At 39.6% G+C, this 27,094-nt stretch overlaps 1 protein-coding gene across 8 annotated transcripts in view; it reads right to left on the bottom strand.

The window, feature by feature from the left end:
* Positions 1-27,094, bottom strand: part of ACACA (acetyl-CoA carboxylase alpha) — a 278,851-nt gene that overhangs the window by 56,240 nt on the left and 195,517 nt on the right. For 7 of the 8 annotated variants that reach the window (XM_053654887.1, XM_053654891.1, XM_053654894.1 and 4 more), the window contains 3 exons: positions 24,934-25,031; positions 19,947-20,067; positions 19,280-19,390 (listed from right to left, as the gene is read on the bottom strand). In XM_053654887.1, the coding sequence (XP_053510862.1) occupies positions 19,280-19,390; positions 19,947-20,067; positions 24,934-25,031 (330 nt within the window). Of the gene's footprint in view, positions 1-13,724; positions 15,513-19,279; positions 19,391-19,946; positions 20,068-24,933; positions 25,032-27,094 lie in introns of those variants that run through there. The other variant, XM_053654895.1, reaches the window with a different exon arrangement.

Here is a 27,094-nt window from a genome sequence, read left to right as displayed (position 1 = left end):
TTCATCTTATTTCTAATTCTCTGTACTTCCTTCCCCAGGTTAGGAAGGTTTTCTGCTATTATTTTTTGAAACAAGTTTTCTGTCTCTCTCTCTCTCTTCTCTTCTTTTGGGACCCCTATAATGTGAATGTTAGTATGCTTACTGTTGGTCCCATATGTCCTTTAAAGTATCCTGGTTTTTTAAGTTTTACTTCCTTTTGCCATTCTGTATGAATGGCACTACCTTGTCTTCCAGGTTGCTGATCCATTTTTCTGTTTCTTCTGTGCTGATGCTGAATCCCTTCAATGTATTTTTCAGTTCACCTATTGTATTCTTCATGTCTGAGAGTTCTGTTTGACATTTTCTTATATTTCTAATTCTTTGTTAAAGATCTCACTGTGTATATCCATTATCCTGAGTTCAATGAGCATCTTTATGAGCACTACTTTGAACTTTTTATGAGGTAAATTACTTTTCTACTTTCAGACCTATGGGGGCCAGAAATGCAATCTCCTCTGGCCATCTAAACTCGGTACTCAAAGGCTAGCCCCCTGTATAGGCTGTGCATACCCACTGACTTCTGTAGAGTTGCATGAGGGTCTCAGGTGGACCAGCTCACCAACTATGTCTGTTGCTACTGTGAAAATGGCATGGGCATGGAGATTAGGGTAAGAATGCAAAAACTGTGCCACACAGTGTAGGTGCTAATAAGATGAAGTCCATAATGATGGCATCTGGCAGTGCTCTGTTCCCAGGGAGAGTCTCAACAACTTCTGGCCCTCTGGCTGATGCTTTAAAATTAGCAAATGATATATCTGATAAAATAGACTTTAAAACAAAGGCTGTGTACTAAGAGACAAGAAGGACATGATAAAGAGAAAAAGGCAATGAATGAGAGGATATAACAATTTTAAACATTTATGCACCCAACAAAGGAGCACTTAAATATGTAAAGCAAATATTAATGGACGTAAATGGAAAGACTGACAGTAATACAGTCTCACGAGGGGATTTTAACACCCCATTGACATCAACGGATAGATCTTCCAGACAGAAAATCAACAAGGAAACGGTGGCCTTAAATGACACACTAGATTAGATGTACTTAATTGACATCTTCAGAGCATTTCAAGTGCACATGGAACATTTTCTAGGATAGCCCATATGGTACAACATGAAACAAGTCTCAATAAGTTTAAGAAGACTGAAATCATATCAACCATCTTCTCTGACCACAATGGTATGAAACTAGAAGTCAATCTCAAGAAAAAAAACCTGAAAAACACACAAAGACATGAAGGCTAAATAACATGTTACTAAATAATGAATGTGTTAACAATGAGATCAAGGAAAAAATCAAAAGATACCTTGAAACAAATAAAAATGAGAACAAAATACCACAAAGTCTATGGGACACAGTGAAAACAGTCTTAAGAGGGAAATTCACAGCATTAGAGGCCTATTTCAAGAAACAAGGAAAATCTCAAATAAACAATCTAATTTCACACTTAATGTTACCTGAAAAAGAACAAAAAAGTCTAAAGTGAGTAGAGAAAAATATAAAAATCAGAGCAAAAACAAACAATATTGAGTTTATAAAGAAATAATCAAAAGTCAGTGACACCATGAGCTGGCGCTTTAAAAAGAAAAGAAAAAAAAAATCAAGATTGACAAACCTTTAACCAGAGTCATCAATTTTTAAAAAAGGGGAGAGAACCCAAATAAATAAATTCAGAAATGAAAAAGAAGTAACAACTGACACCAAAAAAATACAAAGGATTGTAAGAAAATATTAAGAACTACTATATGCCAACAAATTGGACTATCTGGAAGAAATGAATAAGTTCCCAGGAAAACACCATCTCCCAAAATTGAATCAGGAAGAATCAGAGAATCTGAACAGATTACAACTAGTGACATTGAAGCAGTAATCAAAAAACTCCCCCAAAACAAAAGTCTTAAACTAGATGGCTTCACAGATGAATTTTACAAAACATTCCAAGAAAAATACCTATCCTTCTCAAACTACTCCAAAAATTTCAAGAGGAAGAAAGACTTCTAAGCTCATTTTACAAGGCCAGCATTATCCTAATTCCAAAACCAGATAGACACTACAAAGAAACAGTATTATTGGTCATATCTCTGATGAACATAGATACTAACATCTTCAACAAAATATTAGCAAACTGGATCCAGCAATACAGTAAAAAGATCATATGCCATGATTAAATGGGATTTATTCCAAGGGTGCAAGATTGGTATAATATCAATAAATGTGATACACCACATAAACAAAATAAAGGACAAAACCACATGATCATTAGATATAGAAAAAGCATTTGATAAAATCCAGCACCTATTTATGATAAAAACTCTCAGGAAAGTGAGAACAGAGAGAATATACCTCAATGTAATAAAAGCCATACATGACAAACCCTCAGCCAACATTATACTCAATGTGCAAAAACTACAAGCGTTTCCCTTAAGATCGAAACATGACAGGGATGTGCACTTTCACCACTCTTATTTAACACAGTACTGGAAGTCCTAGCCACAGGAATCAGGCAAAAAGAAGACATAAAGAGCAGCCAAATCGGAAAGGAAGAAGTAAAAGTGTCATTATTTGCATATGATATGAATATGTAGAAGGAACCCTAAAGATTCCACACACACAAAAATGCTATAACTGGTAAGTGAATTCAGTAAAGTAGCAGGATACAAAATAAATATCCAGGAATCAGTTGCATTTTTATCCACTAATAATGAACTATCCAAAGTTCATTATTTAAGAAAGAAGAACTATCCTCTTTCTTAAAGAAGAAAATCCCATTCACAATTGCTCCAAAAAGAATAAAATACCTAGGAATAAATTTTACCAAATATGTAAAACACTCAGAGAATTGCACAACACTGAAGAAAGAAATGGAAGAAGATACAAATAAGTGGAAGCATATACCACATTTATGGATAGGAAGAATTCATATCATTAAAGTGTCTGTACTACCCAAAGCAATCTATAGATTCAATGATATTCCTATCAAGATACCAATGGCATATTTCACAGAACTAGAACAAATATTCCAAAAATTTACATGGAACCACAAAAGACCCTGAACAGCCATGGCAATCTTGAAAAAGAAGAAGAGGGACCATGCTACCTGATATCAAACTATACTACAAGGCCATAGTAATCAAAACAGCATGATATGGAATAAAAACAGACATAAAAATCACTGGAATAGAATAGAAAGCCAAGAAATAAGCCCATACCTTTATGGTCAATTACTATTTGACAAAGGAGTGAAGAATATACAATGGTATAAGGACAGTCTTCAATAAGTGATGTTGTGAACATTGGACAGGTACAAAATAAATGAAATTAGACCACTTTCTTACAACATACACAAGAATAAACTCATAATGGATTAAAGACTTAAATGTAAGACTCAAACACCATAAAAATCCTAGAAGAATACATAGGCAGTAAAATCTCAAACATTTCTAGTAGCAGTATTATTTCTGATGTGACTCCTTGGGCAAGGAAAAGAAAAGAATAAATAAACAAACGAGACTACATCAAACTAAAAAGTTTCTGAATAGCAAAGGAAACCACCAACAAAATGAAAAGACAACTCACTGAATGGGAGAACATATTGACTGATGATACATCTAATAAGAGATTAATATTCAAAATCTATAAAGAACTCATACAACTGAACACCGAAAAAAAACCCAAATAAAAATCAACCCAATTAAAAAATGGGCAAAGGACCTAAAATAGACTCTTCTCCAAAGAGGACATACAGATGGTCAATAGTCATATAAAAAGATGCTCAATGTCACTAATCATCAGGGAAATGTAAATTAAAACCACAATGAGACATCACCTCAAACCTGTCAGAATGGCTGTCATCAATAAATCAACAAACAAGTGTTGGTGAGGATGTGGAGAAAAGGGAATTCTTATACACTGCTGGTAGGAATGCAGAATGGTACAGCTACTGTGGAAGCAGTATGGAGTTACCTCAAAAAATTAAGAATGGAACTGCCTTATGACTCAACTATTCCACTTTTGGGAATATAACCAAAGGAAGCAAAAACACTGATTCGAAAGACTATATGCATTCCTATCTTCATTGCAGTGTTATTTACAATAGCTAAGATTTGGAAGTGGCCCAAGTGCCCATCAGTACATGAGTAAATATTAAAGCTGTAGTACATTTTCAGAATGGAATACTACCTGGCCATAAAAAGGATGGGAATCTCACCCTTTGTGACAGCATGCATGGGCCTGGAGAACATTATGCTAAGTGAAATCTAATGGACAAAATAAATCAACAAAGTAGAAATAGACTCATAGAGAATAGACTGACAGCTATCAGAGGGGAGGGAAGTTGCATGGCTGGATGAAAAAGGTGAAGTTAAGCAAAAGGAAAAAAACGTCTTAGACACACAAAACAGTATGGTGATGAGCAGAGGGGAAAGGGGGTGGAAGGAAGTAGAAGAGGGAAAGGGGGGATAAATGGTGATGGAAAGAGAACTGATCTGGGGTGGTGAACACACAATACAATATACAGATGATGTCTTATAGAACTGTACACCTGAAACCTGTATCATTTTGTTAATAAATGTCACCTCAATAAATTAAATTTAAAAATAAAAATAAAAATAAAAAATTTCAATTACAGTTGACATATAATACTGCATTAGTTTCAAGTACACAGCACAGTGATTAGACACTTACGTAACTTACAAAGTGATTCCCCTGGTAAGTCTTGCATCCACCTGACACCACACAGCATTGACTATATTCCCTAAGCTGTACTTTACATTCCTGTGACAACTTTGTAACTGCTGATTTGTACTTCTTAACCATCTCACTGTTTTTACCCAGCCCTCTAACCCCTCTCTCATCTGGTATTCATCAGTTTGTTTTCTGTATCTATTAATTTGTTTCTGTTTTGTTATTTTGTTTTTAGATTCCAAGTATAGGTGAAATAATTTTTTATCATTTCTTTAAATAGGGTTTCATTCCCTTGCTCTATCTCTTGTCCTTCCAGTACACCTGCCTATGATACAAACGCTGTCATACTCAACATCCCACAGGTCCCTTATGCGATCCCATTTTATATGACTCTTTTTTCTCTTTGCTGTTCCGACTGGATGATTTTAGCTACCTTGTTTTCTAACTTGCTGATTCAATCCTCTGCTTCATCCAATGTGCTGTTGATTCCACCTAATGTATTCTTCATTTCTGACTGGTTCTTTTTTATGTTTTCTATCTCCTTTTTTATTTTCTATTTACTGACATTCTCACTGATAACATCTATTCTCCCCTAAGTTGAGTGAGCATCTTTATAACCAGTATTGTGAACTCGAATGTGGTGACTGCTTGCCTCCATTTTATTTAGTTCTTTTTCTGGAGTTTTGTCCCATTCTTTCACTTGGGACATATTTCTTTGTCTCATTTTGGCTGCCTCCCTGTGTTTGCCTCTATGTATTAGGTAAATCTTCTGTGTCTCCCAGTGCTGGCAGGGTGACCTCGGGTAGTCAGTTTCCTGTGGGGCCCAGTATCCCTGGTCACCTTAGCTGGGTGCTCCACTGGTGACCTTTATTGTGGGTCATATGTTGTGGTTCAGCCTTGATTTCTGTCAGCACATCAGTGAGTGAGGACTGGCTAAGACTACAGTGGACAAGAGGTTGTGTGGGAGCTTACCCCAGGTAGTGAGATTTGTTTTAGTGGGGTTCTGGTGCCTGCCAAGTCCACCCTGTGGATGAGTCATTTGTAGGGCTAATTGGGTGTTCTGTTGTGATCTAAAGCCCACCACCAGGTAGGTGTGATGGCTCTGGGCCTCTTGGGGGGGGGGGAACTCTGGTGCAGGTCAAGATCAGCTGCTGCCTGTGTCCAGCCCAGAGCCACCTGGTAGGAACTACAAAGTGATCTGAATTTGGTAGGGCTTGGAGGAACCTGGGAGTGGCTATTCTGTGAAATGAACCTTGCTGCCACAAGTGCCAAGTTTGTGGTCACTTAGCAAGTGGTGTAGGGTATATGCACTGAGGCCAGCTGCTGCTTGTTTGGGGTTTGTGGACCTTTGAGAGACTTTTGATTTTTTTAAAAATTGATTTTAGAAGGAGAGTGGGGGGGGGGAGGAGAGAGATAGAGATAGAGATCTTTTTGTTTCACTTATTTATGCATTCACTGGTTGCCTCTTCCACATGCAACCTGCAACAAGACCAAACCCGCAACCTTGGCATATTGGCATAACACTCTAACCCACTGAACTACAGGCCAAGGCTCTCGAGAAATTATAGAAAAGTCCATAGTGCAGGCTTAGGCTGGCCACTTGCGAGGATTAGCCTTCTGAAAGAGGTTCAGGTTGGGCACATGAATTGTGTGGGGCAAGGTCTCCAAGAATCACCAGAGTGGAGCGAGAGCAGTATTAGCCAGGTTAATAGAGTCAGCTGTGGCACTAGCCTGTGCCTTCAGGCTGGTTTTTTTTTTTTTTGGGGGGGGGGCGGGGAGCAGAGGAGGACTCAACAAAGGAACAATGGTGTCTACTGGCATTTTAGTCCCAGAAAAAGCTGCCCCTCCACACCTCACCCTGCAGCTGGAGAATTCAATTTTCCCTTGTATGTTCCTGGCACTTTTCAAGCTGCTGTCCCTTCTCTGGAGCAGTCAGTGAGTATTTGTGAGCAAGTATGAGCTCGGGCCCTTTAAGAGGGCACCTGAGTCTTAGGAGCCCTCCATCTCACCCAGACTGAGTTCCTGCTGATTTTTACAGTCAGTTGTTGTGAGGACCTCTTACCGCTGGTGCTCTAGCCTGGGGAGCTCAATGTGAGGTTGGGATCCTCTGGCTCCTAGATGGGGACCTCCTTAGCTGAGATATCCCTCCTGATTCTTAATCACATGTGGGTGAGGAAATAGCTCACTTTGTGCCTCTGTCCCTCCTCCTACAAGTCTCAACGTGACTTCTTCTTTATATCCTTAGTTATAGGAGTTCTGTTCAGCTAGTCTTTAGGTGGTTCCTAAGGGTGACTGTTCTATACTTAAGCTGTAATTTAATTTTGATGTGGTCGTGGGAAGTGGCAAGTACAGGGTTTACCTACTCCACCATCTTGACCAGAAGTCTCCTGTTGGCTTTCAAAGCCAGACATTTTGGGGGCAGGATCCAAGGGTTGGGGTGTCTGGTGTAGGATACAAACCGCTTGCTCACTCCTCAGGGAGTAGCTTCTTCTCTTTGTCTTTGTATCTCTCCTGATTGTGGGTCACCATGCCAGGGGTGGGGTTTTTGGTGAGACCCTATCTCTTCCTCTCCTGCCCATGTCACTGTAGCCTTTTTATTAGCCTTTGTTATGAAGATGTTCCGCTAGTTTCAGGTTGTTTTCATAGGGAACTGCTGGACATGTAGCTGTATATTTCTTTGTGTATCTCTGGGAGGAGAGGAGTTCAGGACTTTCCTATGCCACCATCTTGAACTGCATCTTGAAACTAGGTTTTTCTTTCAACATCTGGGCTAGAATTAATCTAGTAACGCTATATAAAATAAAGTTGTATTATACCACTGACCCTTGATGAATACAGGTTTGAAATGCATGAGTCGACTTACACACAGATTTTTAAAAAATAAATAAATGTACAATTGCCCCTCCATATTCCCTGGTTATGCATCCACAGATTCAACCAACTGTGGAAATTCACAGCATTTTCAACTGCGGTTGAGAATCTATGGATATGCATAGGCTGACTGTATGCATTGTCTTACCCCATTTCATATAAGGCACTTGAGTGTCTGTAAATTTTGGTACCACTGGGGGTGGGGCAGGTGTCCTGGGACTAATGCCCAGTGGATACTGAGGGGTGACTGAAGTTTGGGGGAAGTCAAAAGTTACAAGAGGATTTTCAACTATGGAGGGCTGGCACTCTTAACCCCCTCATTGTTCATGAGTCTACTGAGCTGCAAGAACCTGATTTATCTGTTGAGAAAAGGCATATTTTATCAATGGATCACACAGAAAACAAAGATACTCAAAACTTGATTTTATATTCCAATGCTCTTGACTTCTCATATTTGCATCTTATGCTATTGGTTAAATATGGGTGAGTTCTTTTCCTTAATAAAACCAATTTTTCAATTTCTCTTATGTGCATACTATTTTAAAGGGCTTAAATTCCAGACACTGAAGCATTATTTAAAATTAGGAAACAGTCAACAATCAACCAGAAAAACTTGACGCTGAGGCATGGTAATCTGTAGTTCCATCTGAACAGCTCCGAAAGCTTCTCCTTGCATAATTCAACACTCCTAACTGTGTACATTAGCTGATTAGACTGTGAGGATGGCCACTCTGAATGAAAGGGAACATAGCTAGATTTGGACCCATGCACAGGAGACATTCCCTATAATGATGAACAGCCAGAAGGCAGGTTTCTAAACAGTCTCGTTTCCAGAGTCTTTATCATATTCACACAGCAGTTTGTGCACAGCCAGGGCCCAAGTCTGTCTTCTTAGAAAAGACTGGAGTTCTTGCATTTCTAATCTACCAACATGTGCAGTTCTTGCACTTTTAATTTATGAGTGTTTGGGGGGGACCTCTCTGACTTGGGAACATATTGGCTCGGTCTAATGCTTGAAGATTATTAAACTCAGAGCTATGCTCCACTATCAAGTCTACAGATCTTTTATTTAGAAGATATGGTGCTCTAAATGCACAAAGAGCTCCCTGTCACCTTCACATTAGAGCCCCTAGTGCCTGGTAAATGGAATTATATAGCTGTCATCTCCTTTCCCCAAAGTTTTAAGAGTACAATGGGCTCATTTTTTCACACTCCATCCCAGCTTCAGAACTAAGAGACCTACTTTGTATTGATTTAAGGTCTCAGAAATAAATAAACCTGCTTCACTGCTGTGATTCACAACAAATTCATGATACACTATTGCATGATATATTTCAAGCTCTTGCTCTGGCTCTCTTTTTCCTCTGGTGAATGATGGGGGAGGCGGGAGGTAGTGGGGAACTGCAAAGCTGACAGCCTGATGGTTATTGGAGATGGCTGCTGACTGCAAATCCAAGAACAGACACTGTTGGAGGAGTATGGGATTTTTTTAAAACTGGGGGGCAGGAGTGAGAAGCTAATTTACTTGGGTTTCAGGCTGGGGTTGGAGAAAAGAAAGGTTAAGGGGAGAAGGGTGAGGCAGATGGAATAGTAAAGCTTCAGGTGAACACTAATTGGCAAAGACAGAGCTATGAACATTTGTAGAAAGAGAGAAAGGTGAAGAAAATCCAGCATAAGAAGGTATAACACATGACGGACAGGAAAATGAAGAAGATGAACCATTCTGCTTTAGAGACCATGTCCACAGTCCTAAGAGAGCACTTAGCTTGGGTTCAGAGACAATGTTTCATTAGGGGCAGAAAGTGGAGAAACCCAACATGCCACGGAAGCTAAGTAGAGGCATTTCTTCGTTCCAATACTCAGTAAGCAACACAAGCCTGGAGGCTGAAGTGGACACTCTGGAAGTAGGGCAGAGGTATTATGGAGGTCTGCATGGAGGAAGTGAGCCAGACACCATTCACTGAGGTGAGAGGGTAATAAACTCTGGCATTAAAGATTGTGTGTGCCCTTACAGTTTTAGAGTATCTCAGTCTACATCACCTTACTGATTCCTGAAGTACATACCACCAAACCTTAGACCCAATAAGTTTTCACTACCACCTAAATATACAGCACCCAAAAGACCTACCCTCCAACTGTGTGTCAGGATTCTGACTTTCACTAGGCAGGTAGGTGGTGGGAAAGCAGGAACCCACCAGGCTATGAAAGCCTGATTACAACTTTGTGCATCAGACCCCAAAGGCCCCACAGAGTGCTTTAAAGTGGAGTTGAGTTTCGGATGTTCCTCTCATAATTACTGCGTATTTAATACTTTTAGCTGGCAAGAATGTTATTTATGAATCCAGTTTCTTTTCTATCTTTGAATTGCATTTTCATCTTTACTATGCTTATTCTTGAGGCAATACCAGACTCTGCAAGCAAAAGTACATGAGAAAGATTTTGGTTCCATTCAGTTCTACATTGGTGAGACCATAAAGCAGGGAATTGTTTGGTTAATTTTGAACACAAAGCAGTGTGTTCAAAAAGCTTAAAAAGCATTAAGAGGAGTTAGTCAGTACAGAGAAACAGACTTTGCTAAATATAGGGCAGAACTTTATACAGATCGAAGAAATTGGCTCAAAAAGTACTGAGCTTCCCTTCAGTTGAATTTTTCAAGACTAAGTAAATAAATATTTGGCAATGGTGTCACAGAGGACATTTGAACAATGGTTGGGGTGGAGATGGGAGGGGTTGGACTTTTAGAGGATGCTCCGCTCCCAACAATTACAATTCTATGGCCATGTGTCACCATGGATACCACCAGCAACACTACGGCTGCTTCATGGCACTTGTTTTTCTATAATATAGATAAAAACAAGATAAAAAGTTAAATCATTATACTTTACAACTATTTCTAATCTCACTAGTATGCAAAAACTTTACTTATCACTAATATGTAATCTCACTAATAAATAACACCTTAGTATGTGGCACAGTTTTCAGACCCCTGTCCCAGCCTAATATGGCTCCCTGGCTACAAATCAATATCCATTTTCATAGAATAACAAACTACTAAAAATTAAAGAGAATTTAAGATTAATAAGAGAGAAATGCATTTTACAGAGGAAAGTGAGGCCCTAAAAGATTAAAGACCAAAGCTGCTTTACCTATGGGAAGGAATAATCTAAAGGTCTTTGTTTGCTCTTTTTATTTTTTATTTATTTATCTGTAGAGAGGGGAAGGTTGGGAGAAAGAGAGGGACAGAAAAATCAGTGTGTGGTTGCCACTCATGCATCCCCTACTGGGGACCTGGCCCACAACCCAGACATGTTCCCTGACTGGGAATTGAACCAGCAACCCTTGGGATCGCAGGTTGGCACGCAGTCCCCTGAGCCACACCAGCCAGGGCCTGTTTGCTTTTTTTTAATCTAAAGGTTTTGTGATTTCAAAAAGTTTGAGCCATGTTTATAATAGGCTGTCAAATACAGTGACAGTGATTCCTTAATCTACATTCAATGCCCCAGGCAGGACCTTAGACCTTTCACTGCATGCAGAAGTTCTGGACTGATACTGACTACATGTTCTCCCTTCACTAGTCTCTAGGCCACCATACCTAGATGGCGCTGTCTTAGAGAGTCGGAAGTGACTTCTGCAATGAAGCTCTAAGTGACGAATCCATCCTGCAATTTTTCTAAACCAGGGAGCTTGGGATCAGGCCTCTGGCAGACTACGGGTCACTAATTGAGTCACACATAGTTGGAACAGTTTTCTACCAAACTTGAAGAATATCAAATGAAACACAAACAAAACCCGACAATGGAGCCAGGTTTGCCCATATTTTGTGTGTAGGAGTAGAAGGAGGGCTTGAAAACTAAGGAGATGTTTCCATTGAAATCCTTTCTGAGAACTCATTCATAATGCTGGAGCAAAGCTTGCTAAGAAAGGAAGCATAAATGCCCTCTTTAGAGAGGAGAGTGATCCCATCTGGAGCTTTGGGAGTACAGAGACTGTCCATTGTGAAAATAGGTAGTTAGGGACTTTTAAAAATGCAAATTGCTAGACTGATACTTAGCGTGATTATGGGCTATTGTACCAACAAGTCCTTGGGGACTCCAGCAGACAGATGATTGACATGTATACTACCCTATCAGAACTGAACATGGTGCTGTTCACATTAACAGCTTTCCCAAGGGCGGTGATTGTCTTTAGATAACATCTACTGGGAAAGTCAATACAGGAACGTACTATACAGTGAGGACTGACATCTACTATTCTCTTGAAGGAATTTTTGCCTTCAAAGGACCAGAAAGTACAGAAAATGTTGTGTTTGTATTTCTCTTCCAAGGCCTGGATAATGAGTTGCAATGAGAAAGGACCCTAAATGCATGCGCCTCAGGAAAGACTACAATGCTAGTGATTTACTTACACTAACTCATTTAACCCTCACAAGAATCTGGTAGATGGATACTATTATTATCATCCCCATTTTAATACAACCGTGACCCAAAAAGGTAAGCAGATTGTCTAAGGCCACACAGCTACTAGGTGGTACAGCCAGGAATCAAACCTGGCAGTTTTGCTCTGGAGCCCATGATCTTAACTATTCCACCTTGTTAAGTTATGTGAGAGTTACGGTGCCGCCTCCTAACGAGAGCTAAGTCCCCTCTTCCCTCCTCGAGCCTCCATCATGCTCTTATGTTGTAGGTCACAGAGTCATGGGTGAATATGCAGAATGTACAAATGCTACAAGCACATGGGAGGATCTCTGATACTGTACCCAAGAGTCAGTAACATCTTCACATTTCATATTGTGCAGATACATTAAAACATATATTTGGAAACTGAAATCAAGAGAGGAACTCAGACCAAGTCTTAAAAGCAAGTTTGGCAGAATTAGCTCCCTATCAGCCTAACAGAGTCCTAGCCACACCCATCATATACTTTCTCCCCCTCCCCCGCCCCCCCAGAAATGCAATATAAACAGAGACCTGATCTGGCTAAGGGGAGGAGATTATGGGATTCCTGTCCCCCACCCAAAGCAGAAGCTTTAAAATGCTTATCACAAGGAAGTCACAAATCACACATCCTGAATGAATCTATAACACATCTATCACAGCCACTGGCACCTGCCTTACTTCCACAGATAGTTACTGTCCAGAGGACAAGCCATAAACTGCAAATTCTGTTTTCGCTGTGTACAGAGAAAGCTCTCACCAAGTCTCGGGCAATGGACTGAGAACTAGAAGGCTCCAGTCTATATCAGTGTCCCTTACAACACTAGGTCCTTCAAGCTTATCTACTACCTGAAATTATGTTAAACGTATTAAATAGAAACAGAGGAGGAGTTGTGGGGGAGAGGAAGTAAATTGGAAAGTTACTGCAAATTTCCAGTGGCACCTTGATTTTGCAGTTTATAACTCTACAAATTGTCTCAGCCCCTTAAGGGTCTATCTTACCAGTCCCCCAAGCACATAGGTCACTGCCTTTGCCAGGCCAGCATGAGTTCCTTCAAGTGGGGTAGTTTGTAACATCCATCAAACCTGCCCTTACCACTCAGTGAGGCATTTCAAGGAATCCGCCACTCACAGCCTGCAGTTTGTAGAGCTAGGAACCTATGATCTACTATTTTGAGTGACATGGAATAGCAGGCCATAGAAGCTTCTCTTATTTATGCCATCACTCTCATGACATTTGGACAAAAAGGAAAATGACCAGACTACCTTCTTGTGTCAGGCTTTATGGACATGAAGCATAAGGGACTGAGCCCATATTAAATGAAACTTAGGGACGTGCAAGTTCATGTTCTGATGCTGATCTAGTTTCTGTCAATGGAACCCAGTCACTTTACCTCTCGCAGTTTTAGCCTTCATCTGTAAAATGGCCCTGGCACCACTAGCCCACCCAGAAAGTAGCAAGGAACCAGACAGATGTTCGTGATTATAAGTTTCCAATAAAGTCATCCAGACTGCCCATAGTCGCCAGCCCACAGCCTTTACTGCAAATGTCAAATCTGCTGCTGCAACACTCAAGGAAACCCAGATCCTGTTTCTCTCCCCAACTTGGTAATATTTTACAAATAACTGCAGACAACAGAGAGCAAGATGTTAAAAAAAAAAAAAAGGGAGAGAGAATACACAAATACTGAGATCACAAGGGGAAAGGGATAAAAACACAAATGTGGGAAGCACTTTCTGGTTTTAGAACAAAGGACAGCGGCAAGGGATGGTGTCCATGAATGAAACATGTATATGAACAGTAAAACCACTGAAAGTAAAGCTTGAAACTGTGGGAATATTTCCATTTTACATGCAGGCTACTGCTGTTGACTACAAAAACAAATCCTTTAAAAAGGAGTTGTCTTTGGAAGCAAAAGGTAGGAAGGTCTGCACTAATTAAAAGCAGGCTGGCTAACGACAGGGCACTATCGCGTGTGCACTGAGATGGAGTGTAGCCATAAAAGCTGGGCGCACACATGCAATGTATTAAGTCAGAAATGTGTGTGTCTCCAGCTTCATATCTATTAGAGGAATAAACAATTTATATGTTGCTGCATTACAGCAATATAATATGTGGAGTATCAGTCCTTTCTCTTTGAATTAAACCATGTTAAGTCAAATCAGAGGTGGAGTTTGGGGAGGGTGGGGATGGGTGGAGAAAAGCAGGAAGAAAGTTTTTAAAAAATCTCTGCCTCAGCAAAAGTTTTCATTAAAATTTTAGACAAATGATCCCTGTGTCCTTCTCCCTTGCTGCCTGGGGCTCCATGCTATTTCTATGCAAATAACAACCTCGTGGTTTATATCTTATTATTTCCACTGGAGCTGCAGCGACATGACCTGAGACGTGTAAGGGGTGGTGGGGGGAGTTGATGAGGGTGACGAGAGAAAAAGAGAAAGGGGGGAAAAGGGAGAGAGAGATGGAGTGGGTATTCACTCAAGTGTGAAAAAATACTGTCAGGAGTGAGCGTCAAGAACAAAAAAAAATTGCAGGGATAACGTGTTTATTTCAGTCCCCCCACCTTCAATCCTCCCCCCACCCCATTTGCAAACCGGCACCTTTTAAAATTCATTGGGCATCAGGCGATCATGCACAATCCATCTGCTTTCACTTTATCATTTGCATTTCATGCCTCCTGGCTTTTGATGTGCTGATACTTTGATGCAGTCAGGAGACGCGCATTATCATTATTTCAATTTTCAAAGGGGTCAACGGGATCGGCACTTGCACACACAGATTTTTTTCCCTACAACCTCTGCGCACCCCCTCCCTTCGTATTCTTCACCCCAATGTTTAACATAAAGGATGAAGACTCGAAAAGGTGGGGGTCAAATGTTTGCAATCCTAAAGCTTGCATATACCACCTACATTTCCATTGTATAGTGTTTCAGACATACACAAAGAATTTCTCACACATGGATACTCAGGGAGGCACGCAGAGAAAGAGAGGGATCTAGAAGCAAGATACAGACACAAAGAGAATGAGAGACCAGCACTCATACAGGAAGAGACATGCACTTAAGTGAACTGCACACACCCAGAGAATGTGACACAGAGACTCTTACAGAAAGAAAGGTAAACAATGTGAAAAGTCACCCGTACACACAAAGACAGAACCTGCACAATGAGTCAGAGGAAGCGATCTGAACATGAAGCTCCTGTACAGCTTCCTTTTTCATACCTCATAGGCAAAGGGGCAGATAGGACATTCTTAATGAATTTGCATGTAATTGGGTGTCTTCCAGCAATACAACTCTATACTTAAGAGGCAATGACATGAAAATAGTGAGGCAGGAGGAGCAGGATTAGGTAACCTCTACAACTGATCATTCCCTTCAGCTACAAATGATCATGTCCTTCTGGAAACGAGCATTGCTGGTAAGTTACGGCTGCAGCATTACTTGTCTTTTCCTGTGCAACCGGACCTCTCCTTTAACAAGCAGCCCTGCAGGGTAGGAAGATGGCAAATATAATGAATTTGATTGGAACAATTTAACCAGATTTTAGGGGGAAATTTTCCTATAGCTTTTTAAACAGCACAAACGCAATTCAACTAGCAAGTTTTTAGGCACGCACACAACTCCCCCAAAAAAACCCCAAACCAGAAGCAACACCCCAACAAAGCAACAACAAAACCTTTGCTTTTTGTAATATTCTTTGTGCATAACACAGTATCAGGGAGAAAATAAGAAACTCAGTGTAACATGATATATTTCAAAAACGCGCTCTTTGTTCAGGTATGAGAACATTATGGAAACACAGGTGTCTTCTTTAAATTCCATCCTCACTAATAAAGATACCGACAGTTCTCTTCAACATTTGTTGATATCCTATCCTAGGAAGGTATCTAAAAGAGCAACTTGAAAAAATTGGGACACGGCAGTTTCTCCCACTGTGATAATCTCCTTTACTGGTAGCAGTTCACAATCTTTACTTCTAGGCTCCTCAAAAAAGGGAGCAGGACATCCAAGCTCACCATTTCTTTGGTGAGAAAGGCAAGCCCAGAGAAGGACACGTGAAAGCAGAGAACATGCTGATCACATCAAACCATTCTCATTTCTGACATCCCCAGAAGCTAATTGGACCAATGGACGTATCAACATTTTCTAAATGGGAGTGATAGGATAGGACACTTAATTCCTATCCTTCCACCTGAAGGTCAAGCCTTGATAAAAAGTTTGTGCATGTCTAGTAAACACAATATCCAAGACAATTTAGCATGAATGTAACTCCACCAGCTCAATCACCAAACCATGTAGGAGAGAGGAAAAGGGAACTGAAATTGTAATGAGATCCAGTACTTTGTGTCAAGTACTATGTGCTTTTACTTATGTTTTCTCATTTGATCTCCACAGTATCATTTAAAGGTGTAAATTATCCCCCTTTGACAGATAAAGAAAGCCGAGGAACTGAGAGGTTATATGGTTGTACAAGGTCAGCCAGCTGGCCCCAGACTATTATATATTCCTGGGCTCTAGACAGGAAATAATTTTCCTATCCCTGCAAATAAGTCAGAAGTACATCATCCTTTGTATCTTCAGCTACTTTTTTTATATACATATTTTATTGATTATGCTATTACCGTTGTCCCATTCCCCTCCACCCTGCACACCCTTTCCCACACACATTCCCCCCTTTAGTTCATGTCCATGTGTCATTAAGTTCTTTAGCTTCTACATTTTACATACTATTCTTGCCCTCCCCCTGTCTATTTTCTATCTACCACCTATGCTACCTATTTTCTGTACCTTCTCCCCACTTCTCCTCCTCCCACTCCCCTGTTGCTAACCCTCCATGTGATCTCCATTTCTGTGGCTCTGTTCCTGTTCTAGTTGTTTGCTTAGTTTGCTTTTGTTTTAGCTGTGGTCCTTAATAACTGTGAGTTTGCTGTCTTTTACTGTTCATCTTTTTTATCTTCTTTTTCTTACATAAGTCCCTTTAACATTTCACACAATAAGGGCTTCGTGATGATGAACTCCTTTAACTTGATCTTATCTGAGAAGCGCTTTACTTGCCCTTCCATTCTAAATGAAAGCTTTGCTGGATACAGCAATCTTGGTTGTAGGTCTTTGGATTTCATGACTTGGAATACCTCTTTCCAGCCCCTTCTTGCCTGTAAGGTTTCTTTTGAGAAATTGGCTGACAGTCTGATGGGAACTCCTTTGTAGGTGACTGTCCCCTTATCTCTTGCTGCTTCTAGGATTCTCTCCTTCATTTTAATCTTGGCTAATGTAATTAGGATGTGCCTTGGTGTGTTCCTCCTTGAGTCCAACTTCTTTGGGAATCTCTGAGCTTCCTGGACTTCCTGGAAGTGTATTTCCTTTTCCAGATTAGGGAAGTTCTCCTTTATTATTTGTTCAAGTAAGTTTTCCACTTGTTGCTCTTCCTCTTCCCCTTCTGATACCCCTATAATTCGAATGTTGGAACATTTAAAGATGTCCTGGAGGTTCCTAAGCCCCTCCTCTTTTTTTTTGAATTCTTGTTTCTTCATTCTTTTCTGTTTGGTTGTTTCTTCCTTGTGGTCCACTCCATTGATTTGAGTCCCAGTTTCCCTTCCATCACTATTGGTTCCCTGTGCATTCTCCTTCATTTCACTTAGTGTAGCCTTCATCTTTTCATCTAATTTGCAACCAAATCAACCAATTCTGTAAGCATCCTGATTATCAGTGTTTTGAGTTGTGCATCTAATAGGTTGGCTATTTCTTGGTCAGTTAAAAGTAGTGGCTCTGGGGCTTTGATTTGTTCTTCCATTTGAGCCATTTTTTTTTGTCTGGTCGTGCCTGTTACATAGTGAGGGGTGGAGCCTTAGGTGTTCACTGGGGTGGGGCAACCCAGTCAACCCAGTGGCTGGGTTGTGATGCTGTATGTGGGGGCAGGGTCAGAGAGGGAACAATGGCACTTGCTCTCCTCTCTCTCTCTCTCTCTCTCTCTCTCTCTCGGATTTCAGTCCCCTCTGCCGCTTCCCACCATCAAATTGGGTCCTTCTGGTGCTAATTCCCGGGTGGGTGGTCTTGTGTACATTCTAGGATCCTGTGGGTCTCTCCAACGAATTCTCCTGTGAGGCTGGGAGTCTCTCCTGGCACCTCAATCTCCACAGGTGTCTTCATTTGGTGCTTTTAGGCTTTATTTCCCAGCTCTAGGGCACTGGGTTATGCAGTCTACCTGCACCCCAATGTGTGTCTGTAGTCAGCCGGCCACCTTGCGTGCCTTACTGGGTCTGCTCATTGCCTTCTCATGCTTGGGGTCTGCTAGCCGCCACCTGTGCACTTGGGGTCTGCCAACCGTAGCCTGTGCACCTGGGTCTGCCAGCCATCACTTTTTCCTGCCTCAATCCCTCTCCACTGGCTGCCGACTGCATCCCTCTTACCAGTCTGGATGAATGGCTATCATACAGTTCAATTTTCTATCTGTTCTGGTTGGGTTTTTTTTGTTTGTTTTTAAATTTTTGTTGTCCTTAATTTTGGTTGTGCAAGGAGGCACAGTGTGTCCACCTCCATCTTGGCTGGTAGTCTCTTCAGCTATTCTTAGTTTTCACTCTTATAAGAAATAACATCACCATACCTTTCTAACCCCTCTGGAAAAGTCCCAGTGAGCTTGGACAGAAAAGACATAAGCATTTCTTTTGAAGAGAAGAGAAGCCTCTATGTCATACTCTCCCTGCAATCCATCCATCTACCCATCTTCCCACTCAGGATTTACCAAGTACTTCCTCTATGCACAAGGGACCACGTTACCTGCTCTTTTTTAGAGGTACACTCACAAATTTCTCACGACATTAAAACTTGGTATCTTAAACATGTTCAGAGGATGTTTCAGAGACAGCTCTATGTCTGGAAATAGATCTCATGTCCCTCACTCATAGATGGGAAAAAAGGAGGAAGGGCAGAATAGACGCATTCAATTAATTTTCTTTCTTCTAGAAAGACACACTAGAATGTAAACTCTTTGGAGCAGTTTTAGGTGGTTTGTACATTAACATATCCACAGGACCGGAAACAGTGCCCATCACAAAGTAGATATTCAAAATATTTGTCAAATGAATGAATGGACAAGCAAGCCAGGTAATGGGTAGGGAAGATGGAAGGAAAGGTGAAGAGATAGATCAAGGGAGGCATGGACTGAATGGCTTACTCCCTGTCAGGATCCTGAATCAAGACTTTGCAATAACCTACAAACAGCTTCACATACTTCTCCCAAACCCCAGAAACTTACTTTGTTGAGGGCCCCAGCTCCTGTCAGAATTAAGTGAGAATTTTCAACCTGGATGGTTCTCTGTCCCAGCCGGACAAGGTAAGCACCAATTCCAATGGCTCGGCATGTAACCTTAAAAAAAAAATTCTGCACATCACATATTTACATCCCCTCCCAAGTTGTAAAAACTAAGGCACAGATTTGTAAAACTCACATTAATGGAGAAAACATAGTGCTTTTTGAAGTCTGTTTGATTAATAACAATACAAAACGATAATAATTTCCTGATCAAAGAAGAGAAGGTACAGAACTCGCTGAATGATTCAAGTATTAAGACACTTGAAAGTTCACAGAACCTTTCCTTCCGTTACACTTTTGCCCATTTCACAGATGCTTAGCATCTATAGTAGAGGTGTAAACAAAGAAAGCAGTAAGAGGAAAAGAAATTCAAACTGTTAAAACTTTGGTAGACTATTTGGAGAAATAAATTAAACTAAAGGCTAAAAGGAGGTGCTAGATTTATCTGGGAAATTCAGTTATTTATACTATCCTATCTTCCCATTATCATGCAGAATTAAAATCAAATTGTAGATATGCAATTTTTAAAAAATGCTCTCATTTTGGACTGAATAGCAGTGATGGAGCAAAAAGAAATCTTAGCTACACAGTCAATTCAGGCAAGATTTACCAGGCTAATGGTAATGATCTCATCATAGGCCAACGAGGTTTCCCCAGCAATCATTCCAGAACCTCGAAGGTTCTCTGTTCCAAGTCCCTCTTCCTTTCCAATAATATCGGTTATCTTGTACCTATTGGATACAGACATGCCAAATTATAAAGGTTAAACATAGTAAGAACAATCTCTGAAAAGAATAATCATCATTAAAAGGCTGTTAAAAGCATACAAAAACCATACTGGTAGCTTATATTCAAGTATAACACCAGGGTTCTATATTCTTTATTCATATCTCTTTCCTTTTTAGCTTAGTGCCTATTTTGTCTGGAGGCAATATTGTGAAAAAGTAAGAGCACATCTGGAATTAAGTAGATAGGGTTATATCCCTGCTCTGACACATACGGCAGTGTGATTTAGGGGATAGCAGTAACTCCTATAAAACGGGATAACAGTATCTACTGCTAAGGGTTGACATGAGAGCTAAATTAAAGCAACAAGGAGAGGGCTTGACATGTAGAAGATACTCAGATTGTAAGTGTTTTCTCCTGCTTTCTAGAACAGGTTTCTTAAAGGCAGGGTCAATATATGAGGTCTGTCCAGAACAAATCCAGCTATTGTTAATATTATGAGAATGGTTTGCACAACTTTAATGTAACCTGGCAGCCAAAGGAGAGTGGGCTGAAGTGTGCACGTGTGAATAACAATGACTTCAACGTACTAGTCAGTGAGGGAGGTAGGTGCCATTGAGTGAGCATGTGTACTGTGTGGCCATCACATTAAAAATGACTGAGCAAGTAGAGCAATGAATCTGCATTGAATTTTGGGTTAAACTTGAACACTCATTCATGAAAACTAGTCGGATGATTCAGAAAGCTGCAGCTCTGGGCAACTGGTGATTGGCAGCTTCATCACAACAATATACCTCCTCATGTGTCACGTCTTGTACAGTCTTTGGTGAAACCTCAAATCACCCAGGTGACTCAGCACCCCTCGCAGCCCAGATTTGGTGCCCTGCAACTTCGGGCTTTCCCCAAAACTAAAATCACCTTTGAAAAGGAAGAGATTTCAGACTGTCGATGAGATTCAAGAAAATACAGTGGGGTAGCTAAAGGCAATTGGGGGAACTGTGTGAGGCCCCAGGGTGCCTACTTTGAAGGGGACTGAGGTGTCACTGTCCTATGTACATGTGCCGTGTATCTTCTTCAATAAGTGTCTCTATTTTTCATATTACATGGCTAGATATCTTCTGGATAGACCTGTATATCTCTTAATAATAAGAAATAGCCATTAAATCATCAATTGTAGATAAATATTACATAGGAATAAAAAAATCCAGAGGGGTAGTAAGAATGCTAAGGCTGATTTCTAAAGTTAAAAATCCTTTCTCTTTCTAAGACAGGGATGAAAGGAAAGGTCAAAACAGTGCACTCCCATCCCTACTCCTCTGTAAATATCGAGTGTATGCACGAGGGTTCCTGGCTATAGGCCTCTGGAGGGGCAGGTGGAATGTGTGTAGAAGTGAAATGCTGGCCAAGTTGTCCAGAAAGCATCCTGTGGATCCAGTGGGAGCCACTCATCTGTCTTCTTGGCAGGGGATTAGGAGTGATAGCTGATAATGGGAAATGGGAGATGGGGAATGCAACTAATAAAAGAAAGGAAAAATACAAAGTTGGAAGTAGAGATGGGCATATATTATTTATTGTTCCACGTGTACCCAGAAGGCTTGGCAGAGGGCATAGTTTTATAAATTGAAATAATAAATATCCCATAGTGGCTCTTAAACTACTTTTTTTTGGCCCCCATATTTCTTTGGTCCCTTCTTTCCTTCGAGCCCTCCATCAATTCCTTTCTTTGCCCTTGCTATTCGTCTGTGGCTTTGCATCTCTGCTTCCCAGTTTCTCTTGCCTTTCTATTTTTAGCCTCTACCAAAAAATTCTCTAGTTCTTCCTTTGGCTCTGTATCTAGATTCTACAGTTATGTTACAGGTAAAGCTTAGCTCCCTTAAAGAGATAATTAATGAGCCATATTAAGTTTGTAGGGGGAAGGGAGAAATTAATGTGCTCTTTTTATAAGGCCCACATGCCACATAGTCACAAACTCTCATGGGCCCAATCGGCCTTCCCGGTAAAGCAGATCTTTTCCCTCCTAAGGACTGCATATTACTTCACAGGCATCGGTGATCTGTTAAATGCTATCTTCTTTCATTGTATTACATGAAAAAGAGTAAATGTTTTCCACATTCTGTGCTATGATCTGAGTTTTCTATTATTGAGGCTACCATTCTTTAGTACCAAATTTAATGTTATTTTTATGAAAACCTTTGTACGGTGTAATAGAATTAACAAAACATTCATAAATATCGTTTTTGATTTTTGCAACAAACCATTGTGATAGGTAATACTATGTCCATTATTACAGGTAACGATAACAACAGCCAGGACCTCACATACATTAGTCTGCTTGATCTTCACCTTATAGATGAGGAAACTAAAGCTCAAAAAAGAAAGACAACTTGCTCTAACAAAAGCAATATATACTCTCAATAACTTTCTAAAATACCAGTGATAAAGAGAAATCCATTTAGAGTAGCAAGCAAAAAGGCAAAACATTTAGGAATGAGCATGCAAAAACTGGCAAAATCATACCAAAGCTGTACTGTGCACCAAGTCATCCTGCGGTGCCACAGTGAATAACCAGGGGCCCAAAGGTATTTTAAATTTTTGAGAGAAATACTATGATCTCTGCTGAACTCCACATGAACTACTTGCTTTAGGTAGTTTAGGGCTTAACACTAGATAGTGCTACATTCCTTCTGACAATGTCCTATTGTTACAAACCTATGTTTTCACAGTTCTGTGGGAAAAGAAAAGTTCTGCACAAATTCAATGCAGAACAAGAAATGAGGGTGGCTATGTCTAAGCTGATTTCAAGGTTTTTGAGATGTTGTGCACATGCAAATATTCTATTAGTAAATAACAGTAATTATTAATAAGGAAATTTAAAATTTTTTCAATTGTGTATATTACATTTTTAAATGATTAGTAAGCTGTTAGGGCATAAATACTTATGAAGATACTTAAGAAGTTGTTTGGGTCTAACTACCTAATAAACAGAAATGTTAGGTATAGCTTTTTGTCTAAAGGTGCTACGAGAAAATTGCTGAGACAATAAAAGATTGGTAACCTCTGGCACAAACTACATGAAGAAAACTACAAAACTTTAAAAAATACACTTTCATAAATAAAAAATACCATATTTCTTGCTGGGAAGAGTTAATATAATGAAGGTGTCAGATCTTCCCACATTAAAAACCAAATTCAATTTGAATAAAAAATCATTATGAAGTTTTGTGAATTAAAAAAAATGAGCCATATATAAAAAGCCAAAAATAGCCAGTAAAACTTAGAGAAAAAGAATTCTTAGTAAAACTTAAGAATGTGATGAAATCTGCCCTAGCAGAATGGTTAAAATAGTGTGGCATTAGCCTAAGAGCAACAGAACAAAACACAGAATACAAAGCCTAGTAATTAAGATTACAATAAATGTGAGGAAAGTATGAATTATTCAATAAATGATACTGGAGCAATTGATGAACATTTTGGAAAACACTTGCACATAGATTATAAAAATGTTCAACTTCACTGGTAATCACAAATACCAGTTAAAATAACAATCATTTTTATTCTATTTTATTCATTGACAATAACTGATGTTGGCAAGGGTAGAAAAAAACTAAAGAGGGGAAACAGTTTTATAAACTGCTGGGTGGAGTGCAGATCTTGAGGGCAATTTGAAATCACCAAAAAAAATCTTTAAAATGGACCAGAATTCCACTTTTAGAAATTAACCCAAAGGGAACAGAGATAGTCCTAAAAGTTTATATAACAGGATGCTGAGCCCAGGGATATAACAGTAAAATTTGGAATGGTCTGAACATTCAAATATAATATATTCATTATGATGAAATACTGCTATGACCATAAACAACCATCATATTCTCAAATTATATTTTAATGAAGCTTTTAACTTTTAATGTACTTCCCCAAAATAGTTTTTAGTGAAAAGAACAAATTGCCCTGGCTGGTATAGCTCAGTGGATTGAGCGCGGGCTGCGAACCAAAGGGTTGCCAGTTCGATTCCTGGTCAGGGCACATGCCGGGGTTGCGGGCCAAGTCCTCCAGGGAGGACCACATGAGAGGCAACCACACACTGATGTTTCTCTCCCTGTCTTTCTCCCTCCCTTCCCCTCTCTCTAAAAATAAATAAATAAATAAATTCTAAAGTAACTTTATTTTAAAATGTTAAAAAAAAAAGAAATTAACAAAGGTTTTCCTATTATGACCTAATTATTAGGAAAAATGACACATATATAGAAAAGACAGCAAGAATATAATATACATTAATAATTGTGTCTCTTGGCAAAATAAATGAACAAACAAAATAGAAGGAGACACATAGAACAAAAATCAGACTGATGGTTGGCAGAGAAAATGGGCAGTAGAGGTCTGGGTTAAAAAGGTGAAACAATAAGAACTACCAATTAGTAGTCACAAAATAATCACAGGAATGTAAAGTACCGCATAGGGAATGCCAGGTGGACACCTGAAATATTGGGAGAATCGCCTTGTAAAATATATGATTGTCTAACTACTATGTTTTATACCCAAAGTTAATACAAAATAACACTGAATGTCAACTGTAATTTAAAATATAATTTAAAAAATAAATATGTCTCTCAGTAGGACTGTAGCTGATCGTTATGTTTTAGTTATAATTGTTTACATGTTCTGACTTTTAGAAAATAAATAAATACTATAAATATAACTAAGGTCTTTCAGCTAATAAGTGGTATAGGTCATATACAAAACTAAGGCCTTTAGATAAGTAACAAGCAATCTTGCTCTTCAAGGTCATGATCAGCAAGACGGTGAAGAAAAAAATAATCATATTCTCCTTCCTATAAACCATGGCCAAATTATTCTGATACATATTTACCTACCTGGATTCTCCTTCATCCTCCACATGTTCACAATAGACAGAGTTGAGAGCACTGACTCTCTTATAATCTTGAGGGGTCAGGTATAAATATTTGAATCCCTGTGAAGCACAAATAGTTTTTAACTCATTATTTGCCATCGTCACATAACCAGAAGATACAGCAAAGGATGCATAATGTGGCTTGTTCCAAAGCTGGCTTTAAATTGCCACATCACTTTTTGGAGTTGCTGTCTAACAGAAGGTAGCACAGACAGCTCTCCTCTGAAAGATGGAAGTGCCTATTTCTCCAGTCACTGACTGACTGTCCTTGAAACAAGATGTCCTGCAGCTGCGCTGCCAAGTATAGTCCATTTATTTCATTTTCACCAGGGTTAAAGGGTCATTTTCTGGTTTTTAGTGACACCTATATTAAAGATATCAATACAAAATTAAAGAATTCAGTGAATTGCTGTGTTTCATTTTCTCAAGTCCATAGTATCATAAAAATATATATGGGTATAGGATAATTAAAAGGAATACAATATTAGGATATTCAACATTAAAGTCAGAAGTCAATGCAATGCTAATAACCAGTGACCACTAAACTTCTGCCTTTTGAGTTTTTAAATAAACAACTCATAATTCCTATTTACATTTAAAAAATTATACTGACATTTCAGAATTAATTTATTTTTATACATACAAATACACACTCACATACAAAGTAGAGTTATATAAGTGTATTTAACTTAAGTGAATTAGTCACTCAGCCAAAAAATATGTAAACAGAGAAAAACATTTTAAATATTCTGAGAAATTATGCCCACCATTTAACTCAATTAATTAGAAGCCACATTTAGGCAGACACAGTGAGCACAATATGGAAGGGCCATGAATCTGCCGCTGATTTTGCATAACTTACGACGAGAACACCTTGTAGCACTGAGTGTCATTAGTATGTCAGTCACATATTTACTGAGTACCTATTATGTGCAAGGTATTGTTCTAGGCACTGGAAAAACAGGGAAAACAAAACAATTTCTAGCGGTATGGAATTTATCTTCTAGTGAGAGAGAATATATACAAAATAATTAAAACAGAATGTTAATGGGAATAATATTTAAGAAAAAAATAAAATAGAGAATTGCCAAGAAAGGCTTCATTAAAAGTGTCGTTTGAGCGAAGACCTAAAGAACTGAGGAAAACATGAAGATATCGGGGGACGAGGGGGAAGCACTCTAGGCAGTAGGAACCACAAATGCAAAAGTGCTGAGGCATGAGTATGCCTAGCAGGTTCAGGGTAGAGCCAGAGCATGGAATGAGGTGAGCTGCAGCAAGGAATGAGGGCAGGGTGGTATTGAAAGGCCAATCTATGTAGGGCCTTGTAGATAACTACGTGGCTTCTGGCTTTCACTTGTGTGAGTTGGTAAGCCACTGAACTGTTTTAATCAGAAGGAAGTTCTGAGCCATGATCTGATTTGTATTTTAATTGGATCACTCCACTTTGTGTTGAGAGTAGACTAGGTAGGGGCTGGGCCAAGGCCAAAAACAGGAAGGTCAATTAAGAAACTACTGCAATAATGCAAGTAAGAGATGAGTGCTTTGGACTACCCTGGAGCAGTGGAAGTGCTTAGATGTAGGTGGATTCTGGAAACAGTTTGAAGGCCAGGATGCAAACATGATTTAATAACAGAGTAAGTGTGGGATGTGAGAGCAAGAGAGAAGTCAAGGAAAACCCCAAGGTCTTCTACTTAAATGGAAGAAGAGAGGTACCATTTATTGAGACTATGGGAAGAACAAATTCATAGAGGATTAGAAGCTACATTTAGGCAGACATATAGGTAGAGATGTTGAATATGGATATATGAATCCAAAGATCAGGTACAGGGCATCAATTTGAAAGCTTATCAGTTTATAGATGGAATTTAAAGCTTTAAGACTAGATGAGATCACCAAGGGAAGGCAAATACATTAAAGAGAAGAGGTCTGGAGACCACGCCCTGAAATACCTTCTTTCCTCCTACCCCATCTTGTATATAGGCTATCTACCCTGCCACAGGCCAGGTGAGAAGGACCGGGTCCTGGTGGGTTCAGATTGGAGAGCCTATGACTTCTTGATCCTGCCATGGCCTCTGTGGCTCTGACATCTGTCTCTATTTATTTATTTGAAAAATTGGGATAAA

The sequence above is a fragment of the Artibeus jamaicensis genome, unplaced genomic scaffold, assembly GCF_021234435.1.
Source record: "Artibeus jamaicensis isolate MK-2021 breed Jamaican fruit bat unplaced genomic scaffold, CSHL_Jam_final contig_1998, whole genome shotgun sequence".
NCBI lineage: Eukaryota > Metazoa > Chordata > Mammalia > Chiroptera > Phyllostomidae > Artibeus > Artibeus jamaicensis.
The sequence above is the reverse complement of the archived record's forward strand: the minus strand, read 5'-3'. Positions and strand labels throughout refer to the sequence as shown.